This window comes from Thalassophryne amazonica, chromosome 1, assembly GCF_902500255.1.
Source record: "Thalassophryne amazonica chromosome 1, fThaAma1.1, whole genome shotgun sequence".
Taxonomy (NCBI): Eukaryota; Metazoa; Chordata; class Actinopteri; order Batrachoidiformes; family Batrachoididae; genus Thalassophryne; species Thalassophryne amazonica.
The window spans coordinates 137434122-137455340 of NC_047103.1; the positions used below are offsets into that span (position 1 = coordinate 137434122).

The 21219-nt window shown below is 44.3% G+C and overlaps 1 protein-coding gene across 7 annotated transcripts in view; it reads right to left on the reverse strand.

Moving 5' to 3' along the window:
- Positions 1–21219, reverse strand: part of LOC117514742 (histone demethylase UTY-like) — a 181650-nt gene that overhangs the window by 46872 nt on the left and 113559 nt on the right. For 5 of the 7 annotated variants that reach the window (XM_034175316.1, XM_034175323.1, XM_034175308.1 and 2 more), the window contains one exon: positions 4234–4371. The exons of the other annotated variants lie outside the window; for them this stretch is intronic. In XM_034175316.1, the coding sequence (XP_034031207.1) occupies positions 4234–4371 (138 nt within the window). The remainder of the gene's footprint in view (positions 1–4233; positions 4372–21219) is intronic. 7 annotated transcript variants of the gene reach the window in all.

Here is a 21219-nt window from a genome sequence, read left to right on the forward strand (position 1 = left end):
ATCAACAGATACACAATATTATATAATGGCTGAGTGGATCCTTGTCATTTGATTGGTGCTTTCTATGTCACGTGACATGGATTATTTGTCCCATTGTTCCATTTAGAGTGCAATTTGGTTCTATATGTTTGGTACTATTGCAGGCTTCTGCTGTGGTGATCCTGAATGGGAGCAGCCAAAACAAAGAAGAAAAGAAGAGCACGCTTCCACCACCACCGTCCCACTAGTGCAAACGTGTGCGGTGTACACGCACACTCACACAAGTGGGATTGCGCTTAGCTTTAAAGCAAATATGGCTGAATGTGTGTTGCTGTCGGACGAGGATTTGAAAGAGCTATTTCTTCTAACACACACACACACACACACACACACACACACACACACACACACACACACACACACACACACACACAAAAATCTACTCAACTGTAAGCCGTCTGGAGGCATGAAGGTTTGGATGAAAAGCCGACATGATTTTTCGCTGGACTGAGGAATTACACAAAGTCTTTTTTAGTGAAGTACAAAGTCACTGCACAGCATCAACGGAATACACGTCACAATTTGGACTCCTATTTAAAGTTCACGTTGGACTTTAGCAGCAGTGGAAGACCAAAATAGAAGTCCCTTTTCTGTTGTTTATAAATTAATAAAATATCAAATGTAAAGGATCTACTTTAGACATTATATAAAACAAATAATGAAAGTTTTTACATTCATTCTTTCAATGGAACAAATATTTAATTCAGTGAAAGGTGGAACGTACCATTCAACTCTGCTTTGCCTCATTGAATGGTATGTTCCAGCTTTCACCACATGAAATATTCGTACCACTGAACTCAAACATTCATTATTTGTATATTAATAACCACCTAGACGGGATGGGGGGCAACTTTATTGGGTCATCCCTTTGGGGGGTAGCAGCAAAATAAAAATAAAAAAATACACACTTACATTGTACCATTATACAAATTACTCAAAGTAAGCAAAGAGGTTCTAACTGCCAATTTCAATACATTTTCTATTAACTACACAGCCTGAGTTCAAGCTTACCAATCAACCCACAATGTCGGTATCAAGGCTGAGCATAGTATTTATGGTGGGCCAGTTTCAACTCATCAAGTCTTGTACATCAATCAATTGTACAAAATGACATCACAGTGAGCAAAGCTGTATTCTGGAATATATTTTCTTGGGTTGAAAACTGTATTTAAACATTATTTTGTAAAGCAAAGATACACTGTCAAAACAATTGCACCCTAACACCCCTATTCCACAGGATGCCATTCTATTACGATCGCCCACAATCCAAAAGAAGTGCAAAAATGGGATGAAACTACTTACTCCAGCTTGCCTCCCAACAGGCTGGCATCAGACCTGGCAACTGTCTGGCTTATCAAGTGCAGACCTGGCTACCTGCCTGAAAACTAAAGTACGGAGCTGCACCCTTGGCCAGAACCACAACAATCGCTGCTTCTACATCAAATTTTTACTCTGATGGAGCACAATCAAACATGTTTCAAGCTGTAACTGATGCAAATGAAGTCCAAGACATAATCAGTGACTTGCAAATGTTCACGCACCCACCTCTGACTTGCTGAAAAAAATGATAGTTTGTTATAACAGTAATCCTTCTAGTTAGTCTTTGATGTTGGTACAGTGCACATCAATGGTTGCAATTCCTAAATGGTTAATGCAATATTATTGGTGAATGCCTTGAATTAAAACTGAAAATCATCTCTACAAGCACATCTTTGCTTCATTGCGACTCTGTTGTGGTGGTGTACAGAGGCCTATAATCGATTTCACTGAAGCAAAATGAAAAGTTAAATCACTACTTATCATATAAGCAATACATTTGGGTAAAATGGTCACATGCCAAGTTAAACGAAAATATGAAGTCACATCTGACCTGTTGAAAATCCATTTGCACTACATCAGACTCACCCAATTTAAACAGAATCACACTTCAGGAAAAAAGTTTCAGCAAAGTGACTGATTTCAAAGATCAACAAATCTACTCTTAAAAACAACACTGATCACACGCTACTAGGGTTGGGTATCGAGAACCGGTTCTTTTTGAGTATTGTTAAGAAATGATTCGATCCACCAATATCAATAGCCTTTTTGCTTAACGATTCCCTTATTGGTCCTTCAGAGCAGCCGTTTTTGAGGGCGTTTGTCGGGAAAATGATCATTCCTCTACGTTGATTACAGATCCTGCAGCTGCTCCGTAATGAACAGTTTCTGCAGCGCGACACCACTTTGAAGCGTGAACCATTGAAGCAATGCTTTGATCCACTAGCTCGCTGGTTCTTTGATTCGCTGGTCTTCAGAAACGGAAAGTCCGCTTCTTAACCCATCTCAAAGCCATTAAAATTTTGTGAGTCACTTTTGTGTGGATTAAAGTCACTAAATGGGACTCATGTCTTGTTGTATTCAAGAAACAAGAATCGTCCTCTGTCCCCTGGGCACAGCTCCAAACGCTGCGCGGCTCTCTGCTGAGACAGAGTCCGGTCGGAATTAAGAACTTCAAAATGAATTGCCGCTTTAAATAAAATGACACCTCTTTACAGATGTTGTAATACAGACAAGAAACTACAACTGACTAAACATTTTTTTTCTTCCCAAAATGAGACGTCCTGCATTCTTTATAAATGATATCCTGACGTGCAGCACAGCCAGCTGCAAGAGCTCGGCTCAGATGTATGTAAAGACATTCATGCCAATAATGTCTGAAAGGGAATGCTTTTGACAATAACAACAGATTTTGTTTATTTCTATTTATGTCCAGAGATCAAGGATGCACCATGTAGGTTATTATGTCCAAAGTTTAAGGATCCAGTGACTTATTTCATATTTATTTACTTTAAGACTCAATAAAACGTTGTTCAATTTCAATTTAATTGGCTTATAAAGTGCCAAATCACAACAAAAGCCGTCTCAAGGTGCCTCACATAGAACAGTTCAACATAATTAAAATAAATAAAAATTTAAAAATTCAAATACATAAATAAGCAGAAGTAAAAGAATAAAACAGATAAAAAAAATCAAAACTATTCATAAGAAAGAGAATAAAATAGGCATCAAGTCTTGACTTAAAAATGTCCATGGACTCCGACTGCCTCACGGTCGCAGGAAGACCATTCTACAGAGCGGGTGCACAATAAGAAAACGCTCTTTTACCCGCTGACATAGAAAACCTGTAAAGCCTTTTAGTACACAAAAAATTTACAAGAGGTATCGATAAGGGAATCGATAAGGAATCGGATCGATAAGCGGAATCGATAATGGTATCGACAGATAAAATCTTATAGATACCCATCCCTACACGCTACCATAGACACAATCTAACTACTGAAACTACGATGAGCATGAATGAACAGGTGGTAATGAGACACAAGGGGGCGTTGTTGTGGCTTTGTGAGCAGATGCAGGGCATTTAGGGTCACTAAAGGAAGAGGAGGGGGGACAGAACCAATGGAAAGCCTAACTACACACTACAGATGCACGACCTCACCAATCACACAGGGGCAGGATCAAATGCCAAATGTCAAAGTGTGACACTTATGAAGAGGGTCACATGGTTGATGATTTCAGCACTTTAATCTCTCTCAAAATAAATTAAATGCAGATTAAAAACAGCATGGTGCAGGTTCAATATGTTCTTCACCGCAACCTGGATTTTGTCAAAGAACTCGACAGGAATAATCCTGAATTACAACAGGATTAATAGAATGGAAAATGTTTAATTAAAGCCTGCACAAGCTCTTTATTGCTTTATTTTGTGTATTTGTTGCCAAATGTGATGGGTGAAGCCAGTGACTACTTTATTTTCAAGTAAAAGGGAAGTGTAGGACTGGGTAACACTTGACTTGTCCTCTCCACAGATGCCACAAAGCAGCCACAAAGTAAACACAGTAGGTCAAGCTTTTCAAATGAAAATGGGGCTAAAATTTCTCTTACCATGAGGCAAAAAGAGTGTACTTAAACTGAATTTTGAGTCTCCAATCTGAACACAACAGTATGCACATAGCAAAGCAAATTATGTTGAAGTTGTTGTCCGCTTGTTTAGACATCTGTGTTCACATACCGTGTGGAGGCCGGAGTCGGGCTGAAGTGTTACCCATCGTTATTGTCAAACAGTGCATGCGGACATGTACATTACAGTTAGGTGTCTGAGTGAGCACTTGGTAACAGGGAGGGGAGGTGTAGTTGCTCTATCTGGTCTCTCACCTGCTGCGGTGCACTGCTCAGGACCCCCTGCCTGGAGGTTAGCTCTGCTGGAATTGGTAGACTCCATGCCTCCTCAATAAGAGGGAGCATTTTACTTTTACCCTGTAGGCTATTGAGCTGGGGGTTACTCAACTGAGCCTAGGGGAATGGAAAACGATGTGAAAGAAAAGAAAAATGACCTCAAAACAAGGAAATGACCAGCAAAGATGGTAATAGGTAGAGGTTACAACATAAGTGAAGCTAAGCTAGAGTTTAAGAATGATATGCAAGTTGGTCTAACTGCTGAGCTGCATGGTCTGACTAACACACCTACACCACATCTCAACCACACAAGGAGGTAATAGTTAAATGACATACACAAACAATAATCCAAAACACTTCATCAGGTCCATTAAAACAAGCTACTTAGGTTGTCTTAATGGCATGGCTTTTTACCAGCATAATGAAATGCAACAGTGCACCATGCATATATAAAGGAAGATGACAGCGCTTATAATCAATGTTAGGACAAACTAGTGATGAACATATTGAATGAGATCAGGAACCGACCAGACCTCAACTGATGAATCTGTCAAATTTAACTTTGATACAATCAGCAGTATTACTCATCCGTTTATCTCAGGGTGGGAGGACAATCCTCAAAATAAGGCAACTGAATCAAACCTTTCCAGAAAAGAATTCAGACATTTCTTCCCCTTACATTACTTGTAGAAATGCACTAAATAAATTTAACAACAAACGTTAGAACTACCCTATGAAGGAAGCATGTTTGTGTCGTAAAGAAAAGGCCAAGGCTAACAGTATGCACATGTGTATCTTGAGAACTCACACTAAGGAAATGCACAAGACTTCAGTTTACAAAGACTAAGTGAGCAACAGCTAATTACCCAAGCTGCACAACAGATGTTAAAGCAACATAAACAGAATGGGCAGAAATTGCCCAAAACTACAGTGACTCATCTGGATTAGGATTGAAAGAAAGGCAGTTTGTTATGTTACCCACTACATGACAAAACTGCTGAGGCAATAATGGAGGTTCTACGCTTAAAACTATAGGTGACAACTGGATTTAGAATAGAATGTATTTATTTTAAGTTTTTGATATTTTCTTTTAAACAAATAGCAATCAAGAAGCAAAACATTCTACTTGCTCTGGGGGTTGGTAAGGTTAGACCTTACTTGTGTGAAGCGCATTGAGCCAACTTTGTTGTGATTTGGTGGTATATAAAAGAAAAATTGATATTAACAAGGAAAAACAACAAAAACTATTCCTTGTGGCAACCACAGGCCTTTTATTAAGTCCAACCAATTAGTGTATTTGGATCAAATGTCTACCTCCCACTCTGCCCATGCACTAAGGCAGGTCAATTATGGCAAAAACCATAATCATGATTATTTTGGCTAAAACTGAAATGATTGTTTAACATGATTACTCACTGACTTTGGAATCAGCATTTACTGGCTACCTAACTTTGGAAGAACGAGCATGCTTAAGATAGAATTTGAATAGTTATAACTGAAACATTTTGCCCCCTCCCTTCAAGCCTCGCCTCCAAAACCTATGATCATGCACTGACTGATGACTACTAAAGTTATGATGAGAGTGAGAACTTTAGGAACCTCATCTCTCATTCAGAGCACTAAATTCACTCATCTTCGCATGTACGAATAGGTTGTTCTCACTGTATGCAGAAGCGAGTCGCACAGAGAGATCAAGAGTATATACCAACAAAGTCACGCCATTGGATGCGACCTGGGTGAAGTCACTGGTTGTCTTTATATACCAGACGTACTCCGCTCGTTTCTTTTCTACATTCTCGCATTCTGAAGAGGTTGAGAACGCATTTGTCTACGATTGCCCCTCTCACTTGTAGCCTCATAAACCACTTCGGTTGGAGCTACGTACACTGCACGTCCTCCAGAGGCTGCGAGACACGGATTCACTATTTTGTATTCTTCAGATTCACTTGTCGTGAGTTCACTAGCTGCTAGCCGCTAAGCCTTTAGCTGTGTTGTTTCGACAAAGGCTGGCTACATGTTTAGCTATGACGCTAACCCTGTTAACTAAGTGATAGTGTGTGTATCAGAACCACTATAGTGTACTGTGCTGGGCTTGCTGTGAGTGTTTTCCACTCCTTGAAGTTCTTTCGTCTGCACTGCCGCCATTTTACTAAGTTCAACAGCTCCGCTAGCAGCTGCTGTTGTCGTTGATGTAGGTGATTCCCGTTATTAGGAGTGACTGCTACGACCTGTCTCTGGTTAAATTGTTTTGCATTGTTTCGACAGAGTGATTCAAGCTCCGTGCCTTGTGTTACCTCTGGCTGTGAGTGATTCACGCTCGGTGCCTTGTGTTACTGCTGTGGCTGTGAGTGAGTCACGCTCTGTGCCTTGTGTTACTGTTGTGGCTGTGAGTGATTCACGCTCCGTGCCCTGTGTTACGACTGTGGCTGTGAGTGATTCACGCTCCGTGCCCTGTGTTAGTACTTACACTGTGTGTGATTCACGCTTTGTATTGCTATCTGTAACCATCAGGGCTTGTGTTAGCCATCTGCATGCAGTTCACAATGATGTCAGGGACTTTGTTGCATGGCTGTAGTATCTGTTTGGCTCCTTTGAGCCCAGGAGATGGACATGTTTTGCCCCTTGTGTCTTGGGATTGGATACCTGAGGGAAGCCCTGACTGACCATGCCTGCCTTAATTGTGCCAATATACCACTAGCAGAGAGGCCTACTAGACTCGCGGCATTGGAAAGTGGGATGCCCAGTGGGACTTTGGCCTCCAGCCCCAGGAAGGAACCAAAGCGCCGTAAATGCCAACACGCAGAGGCCTCTTTTGCTAAGAAGGTTACTCATGACCATACTTTGGCTGAAAAGGTTGAAACATTGACTTCTGAGTTTGCTCAGATTAAGTCCTTACTTCTGAATCTACAGCCTAGGGATGCTGTAACAGTTCCTGTTGTCCCTAATGAGGCTGATCAGACCGATGTAGTTACTCAGCAGGAAGAAGATGCCATATCTATTGCTGCGACTCATTCCTTGTACGTGACAAGTGACACAAACTGTGTGTAGGACCAGGACGAAAGGAGTCTCTCTCTAAGCCATTCACTGGTGGTCTCTCACGCCTCTGAGACAGAGTCCCTGCCGCAAACCGGACCGGGATTATCCTTTGTCCAGCAAGCTGTTCAGTTGGCTTCATCCAGGCTCGGAACCAACAATCCCCCGGCGGAAACCACTGCTTCAAGTGCCTTTTTCAAAGTAACTCAGAAACTGGAGTTCAACATTCTATCGTCGCAACCATACATCGAGGAGCGCCACCGATGTTGGGCAGACCCCAAATCATCGACCCATCTATCGCGGGACTGCAGAGCCCTTAGCTCTATGTGTGATTTGGCTCAGTATGGTCTGAACCGTATGCCCTCCGTCGACAGCATTATTGCGAACCTGGTTGTGGAACCGACTGATGCTGCTCGGCCAGATGCCTGCTGTCCACAACCTCAGTGTAGGGTCATTGATGACCCCCTCACCAAGTGCTATGACGTAGCTGTTCGCATTGGTCGCCTAAGCAACTCACTGTCCCATTTAGCCCTTGCCCTTTCAAAGTCTTTGAGGGAGGCAGAGGTTGAAGATGCTACTCAAAGTCTTAGTGATGCCTCACCCCAAACTTTTGCTTACATGTCTAGAGAGCTTGGCAGACCGATGTCGACCCTTACCATCACTAGACGTCAGGTGTGGCTTGCACAGACCCCTCTGTCTGAATCCTGCAGAGATACACTGTCATTCACTGCCGGATCTTCCAGGCAAAGTATTTGGACATGCGGCCCAACAAACTTTGGAGCGTGCTGTCGAGGCTAGCAAATCTTGGCAAGTTTGTTGACCTACACCGGACATCCAGGCCTCAGCCTGTCAGACGTGCTACAACTTTTCACTCTACATCCAGGCTCCTATCTACTTCCAGAGCTGCACGTGCCTTCGCAGTTGAGGGCCAGCTCTCCCAGCAGCCTGCCTTTCGGGAGCCTACAGGCAGACCCCCGAGAACTGAACGGTTTCACAGAGCTTCCAGTAATCACACCCAGAGGTCCTCAGGGACACGAGGCAGAGGTGGTCGGTCTGACTGCCAACGTTTGGCCCCCAGCTGTTTTTCACTAACTCATCTCAGGTACTGGGAGGCCCAAATTCAAGATCCATGGGTGAGTTAACCTTGTTCAAGGGTTACAGTATTCAGTTCAGATGTCATCCTCCAAAGTTCATTGGGGTGAGGCTGACCGTTGTTTCCGACCCAGTGAAGTCTGCTGCCCTACAACAGGAGGTTTTGGAACTCCTGGAGAAGGGAGCCATAGAGCCAGTTCACAGTTCAGACCAGTTCAGAGGGTTCTATTCAATCTACTTCCTTGTTCCAAAGAAGGATGGCGGCTTTCGTCCTATCCTCGATCTCCGATGTCTGAATCGTTATCTCAAGGTACTGCAGTTTCACATGCTCCGCACAGTAAACGTTCTTCAAGCCATCACACCAGGAGACTGGTTTACAAGTGTCGACTTAAAGGACGCCTATTTCCATGTGCCAGTGGCACCTCGTCACAAACAGTTTCTCCACTTTGCTTTGAGGGACAGACATACCAGTTCAGGGTGCTTCCTTTCGGCCTCTCTCACCCCTCATACATTTACCAGATGTATGGCTGTAGCACTAGTCCCACTGCAAGCTCTCAGATTAAGAATCCTACCGTACTTACGATTGGCTTGTCTGCACTCCGACTCAGAAGCAGGCGCACAACGATACAGCTCTTCTACTGAACCATGTCTCTCAGTTAGGACTCACAGTGTATTTTGCGAAGAGTTCTCTTGTTCCCAGTCAACAAACAACCTTTATCGGCACTGCCATCAACTCCCTAACCATGACTGCATCACCATCCCTGCAGAGAGTGGGTGATGTAATTCATCTTGTCTCACACGTTCAACGGACTGTGACACTGTCTTTTGGGTTGCTGCTCCAGTTGATGGGCAAACTGACTGCAATGTCACTAGTGGTACCTTTGGGACTTCTGTTCTTGCATCCCCTATAGATTTGGATCAGCAACCTAGGCCTCAATTCAAAGATGCATCAGCACAGGCTTGTACGACTCTCCAACCAGTGCCTTCTGCACCTCAGACCCTGGGGGAACATAGACTTCATCTGCAAGGGTGTCCCTCTAGGCTCCATCCCTTCTCGTTAAGAGGTGGTTGTTACAGATGCGCACTCCAAGGTTGGGGGGCCGTGTGGAATCACAGGATGGTGAAGGGTGTCTGGAGTCCTCAGGAGAGAGTTCAACACATAAACGTGCTGGAGCGTCGCGCTGTGTGACTGGCTCTCAAGCATTTCCTCCCGGCCCTGGGAGGAAGACATGTTCTTGTCCGGTCGGACAACACATCTAAAGTCTACCACATAAACCATCAGGAGGGCACCAGGTCCAATCACTCACTGGCAGAAGCTCGGAGGCTTCTCTTATGGGCGTTGCCTCACCTTCAAAGTGTCAGACCAATTCATCTGCCCGGCATACAGAACGGTGCTGCGGACTTAGTCTCCAGACAGAAACCACCACCAGGAGAGTGGAGACTGAACCTGGTTGTTGTCCAGATGATCTGGCAGAAGTATGGAGTAGCGGAAGTGGACCTCTTCGCTTCAAGCACTTCAATACATTACCCACGGTGGTACTCCCTCTCGGAACCAGACAACACGCTGGGGCAGGATGCACTGGCTCACCCGTGGCCAGACTGCCTCCTGTATGCCTTCCCCCCTCTTCCACTGCTAATGCTGACACCGCACAGGATAGAGCAGAGCAGTCACAGGGTGCTGCTGGTTGCTCCGTTTTGGCCAGGGAGGATTTGGTTTCCCGTGATTTACACGCTCCTCGAGGGGGAACCTTTGGCTCTCCCAGAGAGGAAGGATTTGTTGTCACACCTACAGGGGAGGATTTGGCCCCCTCACCCAGAACGCCTTCAACTGCATGTGTGGCCGTGGAAGGGCCGGACTCCTTGTTAGCCTCTTGTGACCAGGCTGTTGTTCAGACTATCCTTAACTCATGTGCTGCTTCTACCAGGGCTTTGTATGGCAACAGATGGAAGCTGTTTGTCCGGTGGTGTGAGAACCAGAAGTTAGACCCAGAGCGTTGCCCTGTGCCTATTCTACTCAAATATTTAGAACTGCTGGAGGAAGGACTTTGTCGCTACTTTAAGGGTTTATGTTGCTGCAACCTCTGCCCGGCACGTCTACGTTGACGGCCGGTCAGTGGGTTCGCATTCCTTAGTGTGTCATTTTTTTGAAAGGTGCTCTACATTTGCGGCCTCCAAGGCTTGCACGTGTACCTTCATGGGACTTCCACTAATCCTGGATGGTTTAAGCTTATCTCCTTTTGAACCAGTTGAAAGTGCTGATCTTTAGTGGGTGTCAGTGAAAACTGCCTTTCTACTTGCAGTATCTTCGACTAAGCGAGTGGGAGAGCTCCATGCCCTGTCGGTCGCTGAGAACTGCTTGCGATGGAATTCTGACGGATCTGGGGTTACGCTGTCGCCTAATCCATCCTTTTTACCTAAGAGAATTTCAGCCGTTCATGTTAACCAGCCAATTTCCTTGGCTGTGTATGCCCCGCATTCTGATCCAGGATTATCTGTCTCAGGTTCCCCGTGTCCTGTCCGAATGTTAAAGCGGTACATAAGTGCGACTGCTGGGATTTGGAAAACAGATGGCCTGTTTGTTTGTTACGGTGATCACAAAAAAGGCTGTGCTGTATCAAAGCAGCGACTTGCACAGTGGGTCGTGGATGCCATTTTACAAGTATACAAGTCCAGGGGTCTTCAGCCTCCTAAAGTTACATGCCATTCCACCAGAGGGGTGTCCACCTCCTGGGCTGCACTGAGAGGTGTTCCTTTGAGTGATATTTGTGCTGCTGCTATGTGGGCTTCGCCCTGTACCTTCACCCGCTATTACAGACTGAATGTGGCCACTCCTACTGTGGTGACTTCAGTGATGTTGTCTGCCTCCACTCCCCACTGCTGATGTTAGGTGAGTGTGATTCTTCGTGACCTTGTTGGTATTAAGTCATCCAGGTGTTAAGCACAGCTCTCTGGCGGTCAGTAGGAATGAAATAGAACCAGAGTTACGAATGTAACTGAGGTTCTATGAATTCTGGATGACCGCCAGAGTTGCTTGTCACTCAGTCTTGCAAGTTAATTCCGATAAACTAGTGCTGGGTACGTCTGGTATATAAAGACAACCAGTGACGTCACCCAGGTCACATCCAATGGCGTGACTTTGTTGGTATATATTCTCAACCTCTCTGTGCTGCACCCATGTAGTTATCCAGGTGCTAAACACCGCCCTCTGGTGGTCATCTGGAATTCATAGAACCACTCGTTTTGAATATGGCTGCATTTTTTACATCAATGTAGTCAGAAAATGATGCTTCGCTCTGATGTGCTGAATGGCTCAACCCTGCTCTCAAACAGCTGAATTTTACTACCTGCCCTTATGGACCGCTGTTCACTTTTAATGAGTGACACATTGAGACTACCAAGTCTGGGCTTTCAGGGAGGGACGAATGCACTTGAGCATGGTGGATTCACCACATACAACATCAATGCAAAACAGAAAAAGAATTCTATCTTGATTATCTTAATTTCTTAATTGTTCCATAATCATTGGAAGCCAAAACCCATGGCATGTGAGCACTTGTCTAATCGACACTGGGAAGTGAATGGTGCTGTGAGACTGGTGCTTCCCACACCTTACTTGCCCAATGTGGCAAGTTAATTTTCAGACAGATTTAGACCAAATTTGGCCAAAAACTAATGTATTTCAGAGATGTTCCTGTGGCAACAGAAGCATTTTTTCCTGAAAGACTGTTTTACAAAAAATGAACATGATTATCTAAGGGTGCCATTACGCAGGATGGCATCCTTTGGGAGTCCGCCGTGCATCCTAAAACTTTGTCAGAAGGCAGAAGGGATGCGAAAACACCTTTCTGTGTAATTGCTTCAGTGTCCCTTGTAGTCACCATCGTCTCAAGTGGAGTTGGGGCACCCAGAATGAACAATCAGCCGCAGAAAAAAGGAGAAGACAAAGCTCTCCACCTGATATCTGCTCAAAGTTTTGAACACGAACAAAACTTTCTGAGGAACTCAGCAGACATCAACTGACAAGGAAGTCATTTTGAACTTTATAACATGCATTTTAAAAAAATAATATTTAAGATCATCTTTTGTAATCAATAACACTGGTCAACAAGATTTTTCTTGCGTAGAGTTTTTCAATGGATTTTGGGTAAATTGGTGGTGCTGAATCCGAATCTGGTGCTAGTTTTTGCCAATCACAGCACGTTTTGAGATATGAAAACCTATTTCTCATATCAAACATTGAAGCAAAAGCTGCAATTTCGTACACCTCTTCAGCGCCATAAACGATATTACGGCTCTTGTTCACATTTCATGAACCAAGTTTAAAAACTATGCTTTTGTGCATGAGTAGTGGCATCAAACCATGAATGAATGAGCAACTTTTCTGTAATCGATCAATATGGAACATGCAGACTGCAAAAAAACGTGATGCGATACAGGAAATCCGAGTTCAGATTCGGATTCAGCAAATTACTGTAAATCAGTTACTCTAAAGGTTTTTGTTTTTGACCAGTGTAATCTTTGATCATTGTACGTTGATTCAACATCCATTGGGTGATCATAGATTCATTTGTGCATTGTTTGTGCATCGCCTGGCATCATTTAAGCATCCCCCAGCCTTTGAGAATTTTCTGCATTTTTAAGGTGCAGCTCTATACTTCACGGCAACCAGGGAGCGTGCCTTGTAAGGTCCTGGCGGGTGCTGTGCATTTCTACGGCATCCTGTGGCGTAGAAATGTCATTTCCGCAATTTCACAGGATGCAGAACGGACTGCGTTCCCTGTGTGACGGGGTCTAATCGTGCAGGTTTCTCCTCATGTTGTCTCATGCGCGGGGTCGGAGTGAGCTGGCAGTTCAGTGTCTGCATTCAAAACAGAGCACAAATGTTTTTAAAGAACATTATCACTAGAGGTTGACCAATTACGGGCCAGTTCTGCCTCGAGTTGAATGCTGACGTGTCAATTTTTAAACAGATCACCAGTCAATGATCTAAACTGTCCGTGTGAGAAGAGTGCTCTGCTTTTTTGCATGTGTACAAAGTCCAGGCTACCTGTAAAGCAAGCGCAGATGCACTCAGCATCAAATTTCAATCAAAAGTTGAACAAAGAGAAAAAAGGCTGAAAATCAGAGTAGTGATTAAAATAATAAATCCTCCAGTGTCCATAACTGCTGTTAGAAATTAACGATTTATTTTACAGATTCAAGACTGTTTCCTCCTCACTTCTGTGTGTTGGAGGCTTGTCTTTTAACCAACTGCAGGAAGAGAAGTGTGCAATGGAGGGGGTTATGTTATGTCCATCTAACGTTAATGTGTTTTTAGCCTTTTAAACATTATTTATGACCTATGCAAAACATCAAATAACATAAAATAAAGAAATATGACATACTCCCAGAGAGCAAAGATCCACTTTTTAAAACATTTTACACATATTACGAATACAACTACTACTACTACTAATAATAATAATGATAATAATAAGAATGAGTATAATTTTAACAACTGAAACATTCAAGCAGTATTACACTGAATGCCCTAGTTCCATCCATCCATCCATCCATTTTCTTCTGCTTTATCCGGAGTCAGGTCGCAGGGGCAGCAGCTCAAGCAAACCCGCCCAGACCTCCCAATCCACACACACCTCCCCCAGCTCCTCCAGGAGAACCCCAAGGTGTTCCCAAGCCAGCCGAGAGATGTAGTCCCTCCAGCGTGTCCTGGGTCTTCCCTGGGGCCTCCTCCCAATGGGACGTGCCCGGAACACCTCTCCAGCGAGGCGTCTAGGGGGCATCCGAAAAAGATGCCCGAGCCACCACAACTGACTCCTTTCGATGTGGAGGAGCAGCGGCTCAACTCCGAGCTCATCCCGAGTGACCGAGCTCCTCACCCTATCTCTAAGGGAGCACCCAGCCACCCTGCCAAGGAAACTCATTTCGGCCGCTTGTACTCACGATCTCGCTCTTTCAGTCATGAGCCAAATCTCATGACCATAGGTGAGGATCAGCACGTAGATCGATCTGTAAATCAAGAGCTTTGCCGCCCTACACTGCTCTCTCTTCACCACGACGGTCCGATACAGCGACCGCATCACTGCAGATGCTGCACCGATCCGTCTATCGATCTCACGCTCCATCCGTCCCTCACTCGTGAACAAGACCCCAAAGCACCTTTTTCCGGTCGAGAACCATGGCCTCGGATTTGGAAGTGCTGATTTTCATCCCGGACGCTTCACACTCGGCTGCAAACCGCCCCAGTGCACGCTGAAGGTCCTGATTTGACGAAGCCAACAGAACTACATAGTCCGCAAACAGCAGAGACGAGATTCTGTGGTTCCCAAACCAGACCCCCTCTACACCCTGGCTGCGCCTAGAAATTCTGTCCATAAAAATAATGAACAGAACCGGTGAGAAAGGGCAGCCCTAGTGGAGGCCAACGTGCACTGGAAACAGGTTTGACTTACTACCGGCAATGCGAACCAAGCTCCTGCTGCGGTCGTACAGGGACCGGATAGCCCTTAGCAAAGGACCCCGGACCCCATACTCCCGGAGCACTCCCCACAGGGTGCCCCGAGGGACACAGTCGAACGCCTTCTCCAGATCCACAAAACACATGTGGACTGGTTGGGCGAACTCCCATGAACCCTCGAGCACCCGATGGAGTGTGAAGAGCTGGTCCAGTGTGCCGCGACCAGGATGAAAACCACACTGCTCCTCCTGAATCCGAGGTTCAACCATCGGTCGAATTCTCCTCTCCAGTACTCTGGAATAGACCTGACCGGGGAGGCTGAGGAGTGTGATCCCCCTATAGTTGGAACACACCCTCCGGTCCCCTTTCTTAAACAGAGGGACCACCACCCCGGTCTGCCAATCCAGAGGCACTGTCTCCGATCGTCACGCGATGCTGCAGAGGCGTGTCAGCCAAGACAGTCCCACAACATCCAGAGACTTAAGGTACTCAGGACGGATTTCATCCACCCCAGGAGCCTTGCCACCGAGGACCTTTCTAACCACCTCGGTGACTTCGGCCTGGGTAATGGATGAGTCCGCTCTGAGTCCCCAGTCGCTGCTTCCTCTTCGGAAGACGTGACGATGGGACTGAGGAGATCCTCGAGGTACTCCTTCTACCGCCCGACAACATCCCCAGTCAGGGTCAACAGCTCCCCACCCGCACCGTAAACAGTGCTGGTGGAGAGCTGCTTCCGCCACCTGAGGCATCGGACGGTTTGCCAGAATCTCTTCGAGGCCGACGGATAGTCCTCCTCCATAGCCTCCCCGAACTCCTCCCAGACCCGAGTTTTTGCCTCTGCAACCGCACAGGCTGCGACACGCTTGGCCTGCCGGTACCTGTCAGCTGCCTCTGGGGTCCCACCTACCAACAAAGATAAGTAGGACTCCTTCAGCTTGACGGCATCCCTTACTTCCGGTGTCCACCACCGGGTTCGGGGATTGCCGCCGCGACAGGCACCAGAGACCTTGCGACCACAGCTACGAGTGTCCGCATCGACTATGGAGGTGGAGAACATGGTCCACTTGGACTCCATGTCTCCAACCTCCCCTGGGATCTGGGAGAAGCTCTCCCGGAGGTGGGAGTTGAAGACCTCGCTGACAGAGGGTTCCGCCAGTCGTTCCCAGCAGACCCTCACAATATGTTTGGGCCTGCCAGGTCTGACTAGTGCCCTAGTTGTACTCCCATAATACTGTGCAAAGTGAAATTGAAGAATTGAGTTGACTTAACTTTTTTTTGGGGGGGGGGGGGGGGGGGGGGGGGGCAATAAAACTGAAAGGAATAGTGTTTATTAATTATTATTTATTTACTGCATGTTCACCCGCTACAAGTATTTGGGATTAATTACTGATACAGAGATTTCTTTTAAAGTTCATCTTAAACACAAACTCCAAATTAAAGGTGAAAGCTAGGCTTCTTTTAAAGAAACAAGTCATGTTTTTCCCTAGGAGCTCGGAAGCTCCTGATAACCGCTACCTTCTTGCCTGTTCTAGATTACGGTGATGTGTATTTGTGCGCTTCAACCAGTTGTCTACAGTCCTCGACTCCGGTGTACCATTGTGCTCTGAGATTCATCACTGGTTATAGCCACCTCACCCACCACTGTGAGTTGTATGCTAATGCTGGGATCCTTCTCTGAATGTGATACACACATTAGATGGCTCTGGTTTACAAGGGTCTTATTGGGTTGGTTCCCAACTTACTTCGGAGATCTGAAAGCCATTATGCTTTGTGCTGGAATGACATGTTGTGCTTTTGTGAACCTCATGTTCGCACTGAAACGGGATAGAAAGCTTTTAGTTTTTCTGCTCTCTCTGCTTGGAATATCCTCCAATCTGAACTGAAACTGTCGGGCTTGATTTCTCTAACCGCTTTCCACTCTATTTTAAGAGACCAAGAATGGAAGTCTTTTGAACAGTACCTATGTTTTTAAATCTGTTTAAACTGTTTTTAACTGATATATTGTTACTATAACCAAAATGATTGTTTTATTTGTAAAGTACTTGTATGTTATCTATTTTAATGGTTATCTTAATGTTGTTATTAATTTGCTTATTATGACGTGTGCTGCTGCCTTTTTTGGCCAGGTCACCCATTCAAAAGAGGTTTCAATCTCAATGGGATTTTTTTAATCTGGTTAAATAAATGTTAATAAAAAAGTGCAATATCTAGGAAATGACAAGTATCACATTGGGACTCTATCAGCAGACACTCAATATGATATAAAGATTATTTGGTGATCTTGCCACGCGGGAAGTAGATCTGACCCCAACTTGCACGGCATGGCAAGTGACCTCTCGGGCTAAGCATAGAGCTTTATTTTTTTAAAGCAAGAGCATGCATGTACACACACCAGAATGGAGATGCCACAGCAGACCTATCGCGCACACACTCTTGTGGGCTCATCGTCCAACAGTTGTCAGGCAATGAGTTTCTGAGGTCTGGGGTTGGATATACATTTCTTTTTCACCCCAGATGTAAGCATTCAAATTGTAATTTACTCTTGCTAGTGTCCTCAAGGTTATATAGTCCACCTATCAATAGTGCAGCTTGCGCATACAGTTCATCCAGAAAATATTCACAGGGCTGCACTTTTTCCACATTTTATTAATGTTACAGCCTTATTCCAAAATGGATTTTAAAAAAATCCCTCAAAATTCCACAGATAAAACCTTATAATGACAATGCAAAAAAAAAAAAAAAATTGCAGCCGTTTGCAAATTTATTAAAAAAAATGAGTCTAAGGAATCACACGTACCAAAGTATTCACAGCCTTTGCCATGAAGCGCAAAATTGAGCTCAGGGGCATCCTGTTTCCATGGATTGCCATTGAGATGTTTCTACAGCTTAACTGGAGTCCACCTGGGGTAAACTCAGGTGACTGGACATGATATGGAAATGCACACCCTTGTCTACATGTACAGTGCATCCAGAAAGTATTCATGGCGGTGCACCTTTCCCACATTTTTTTATGTTATGGCCCGATCACATGGAACACGGCATTTGCTGAACCAAGGAAAAAAGTCACAAAGCCACAAATTGTTTCCCATCACTGAAAAGCCTGTGAGTGCAGAATGCATAAAAGACTGAAACAAAACCAAAACTAACAAAAGAAAAATGACGCAAACGGTGACCTTGACACTGTGGTAATTTCTGCAGAGTCTGTGCTCTCCACAGCCACCAGCAGCTGCGTAGTCTTGACATCAGGTTTGAACGTGTGCGTGCACATGCATGTTGGAGCCAGAGATGGCATGCGAAAGTGTGTATCAAATGTTCTTGCTGCTATTATTTCTGTATGAAAATGTTGCTTTTCATCCCACACATGGACGAGTCACATTCAGCTCGTCGGCTCTTTAGTTATCGATCCGTTCAGATATTGTCGATGTTCATGCAAGACATCGGACTTGGGAGGTTGGCCAAAGTTGGACAACAATTAAACGGAACGCTGACGGTACGGGAACTACACAAACGGTGAGGAACTGTCAAGACAGAAAGCAAAACAGAATACGGACAAATTAGCGTTGTTAGGATTTGATCATATTTTTCAATAATTTGAAAATTCTGAGGAAGCGCCAGCTACAGGAATGAAGCTGGATGACAGTTAAACGATGTCTCCGAAAGTCAATGTAAGTTCAGATTTCTTGGTTCGTTTTGGCTTCGGTGTTCTCTGTTAGTGCTGTGTGGCCGGGGCTTTACAGCCTTATTCCAAAATGGAGTAAATTCATTTTTCCCTCAAAATTCTACTCACAACACCCAATAATGACACCAAGAAAAAAATTTTGAAATTTTTGCAAATGATGCCACAAGCTCGGTGCACTTATCATTGGGTAGGTTTACCTATTCCATTTTGCAACACCTCTCAAGCTCCATCAGGTTGGATGGGGAGTGTTGGTGTACAGCCAGACCTTCTGCAGCAACAACCATCTCTGCAACAATCTACGAATCAGGCCTGTAGAGTGGACAGACGGAATCCACTCTTTAGTGAAAGGCACATGGCAGCCCACATGACGTTTGCCAAAAGGGTCCCTAAAGACTCTCAGACCACAAGAAACAAAATTGTCTGATCTGATGAGACAAAGATTGAACTTTATGCCGTGAATGGAAGGCATCAAGTTTGGAGGAAACTGGGCACCATCCCTACAGTGAAGCATGGTGGTGGCAGCATCATACTGTGGTGATTTTTTTAGTGGCAGGAACTGGGAGACTAGTCAGGATAGAGGAAAAAATGAATGCAGCAATGTACAGAGACATCCCAGATGAAAACCTGCTCCAGAATGCTCTTGACCTCAGACTGGGGCGATGGTTCATCTTTCAGCAGGACAATGACCCTAAGCACACAGCCAAGATATCAAAGGAGTGGCTTCAGGACAACTCTGTGCACATAGCCAAGATATTAAAGGAGGGTCTTCAGGACAACTGTGAATGTCCTTGAGTAGCCCGCCCAGAGCCCAGACCTGAATCCGACTTAACATCTCTGGAGAGATCTGAAAATGGCTGTTCACCGACGCTACCCATCCAATCTGATGGAGCTTGAGAGATACTGTAAAAAGGAATGGGCAAAACTGCATAATGATAGGTGTGCCAAGCTTGTAGCATCATATTCAAGAATACTTGAGGCTGTAATTGCTGCCAAAGGTGCATCAACATTTCATGCATCAAGTATTGAGCAAAGGATGTGAATACTTATGTACAGGTGATTTCTTAGGGGTTTTTTTTTTCTTCTCATAAATTAGCCAAAAAAAAAAATAATTGTCATGTTGTCATTATGGGGTGTTGTGAGTAGAATTTTGAGGGGATAAAATAATTTACTCCATTCTGCAATAAGGTAATAATAACCTAACAAAATATGGAAAAAGTGAAGCCCTGTGAATACTTTCTGGACACACTGCATGTTTAGTATGGGGTTTAAAGCTACACATTAAGAGTCACTGTATAAAGACAACATGAATGAAGAACAAAATAAAATAAAATGCTATCAAAAGGTTCACTCAATTCTGGATCCTTGACTGAAACACTGCTGGTTATTTGATGGTGGAGGAGTGGATGTATTAAGTTGAATAGTTTTGCCTCAGATGGGCCATTATGTTTTATATTATATAAATCCCTCTTTGTGGTCTTGGGAACATCCCTATGAAATATTATATGCGCTAATCCAACATTGTCAAGTGCTAACATGTACACCCATTAAAAACATCTAAAGATGGGAATGCACACTGATGCTCGTACAAGTCCTAAAAATCAAACAATCAAACACCTCATGTTACTCTCCACACTAGCAGCAGGAAGTCCATGGTCCTGCTGTATGCTGGAGCAGAAAACAAAAGCACCAATGATCACATTGTACACGTCGGTGGTTTGTTTTTTGCTGTTGGACATATTTGCATTCAGCTTGTGTCAGACTAAGTTTTCCACATGTGACTATTCAGTTTCTCTCTGCCAAGTGCCCAGTGACATAACTGTGAATTTATCTGTGGTTATACCTTGAGCAAATGACTGTGGCAAACCTAGCAGTCCAACTAACACTCAAACAGCTTTAGGTGAGACTTTGGATAATCAATATCACTTAAGTAACTTCTTACACATTTCCAATTCTACTGAGAGTATAGCGCCCGTCACATCTGTCCCCAAAGCAACTGATCTACAGAGCAAAATAAATATATTCATTATATGGCTACGAAAGTACGCGCGCTCTGACTGGCTGATTTCCAGTCTGATTTTCCCATATCAGACCGTTACATGACAATCCTTCTGGCTCGTGTCTCAGATTTGCAACTTTGTTTGCAATTTTCACATGAAATAAAACAGAAACAGCAAACAAAGAAATTATGAGCGATGAAGAGGACCATTCTCCAAGCAAATTTTATTACACTGACAAGCTTGAATCGCAGGAATTAACAGCAAAGGAGCTTGAAGTGGACATGCAAAATGAAGACTAACACGATGAAAAGACAGCTCCGAACTGCCATATAATAAATTATTAACATTGCTTGCTTGTTCTTTGATGTTTGGCCGTCGCTGCGCTCGGTCCGTACAACAAAGACCAAGGTATGATACTTTCCTGTACAGACCTCATGCTCCGTTAATAATCCTTTAATATTTTTTTAAACAAATCAACCTGCAGCTTCAATTAATGCTACAGCAATGGTTGACAGGGCGTAATTAGAGAAGTGTACTGAGAAGGAATGAGGGTGGAACAAAAACACATTCCTCTCTCAACCTTGAAATGCAACCGACATGATTTTGTTGTGATTCATGTTGGTGATTGCGATAATATGCATTTTTTTCTGTTGAAAAATATTGAATGAGTGAATTGTGATCTTAACACACATCATTAATTATTAAAT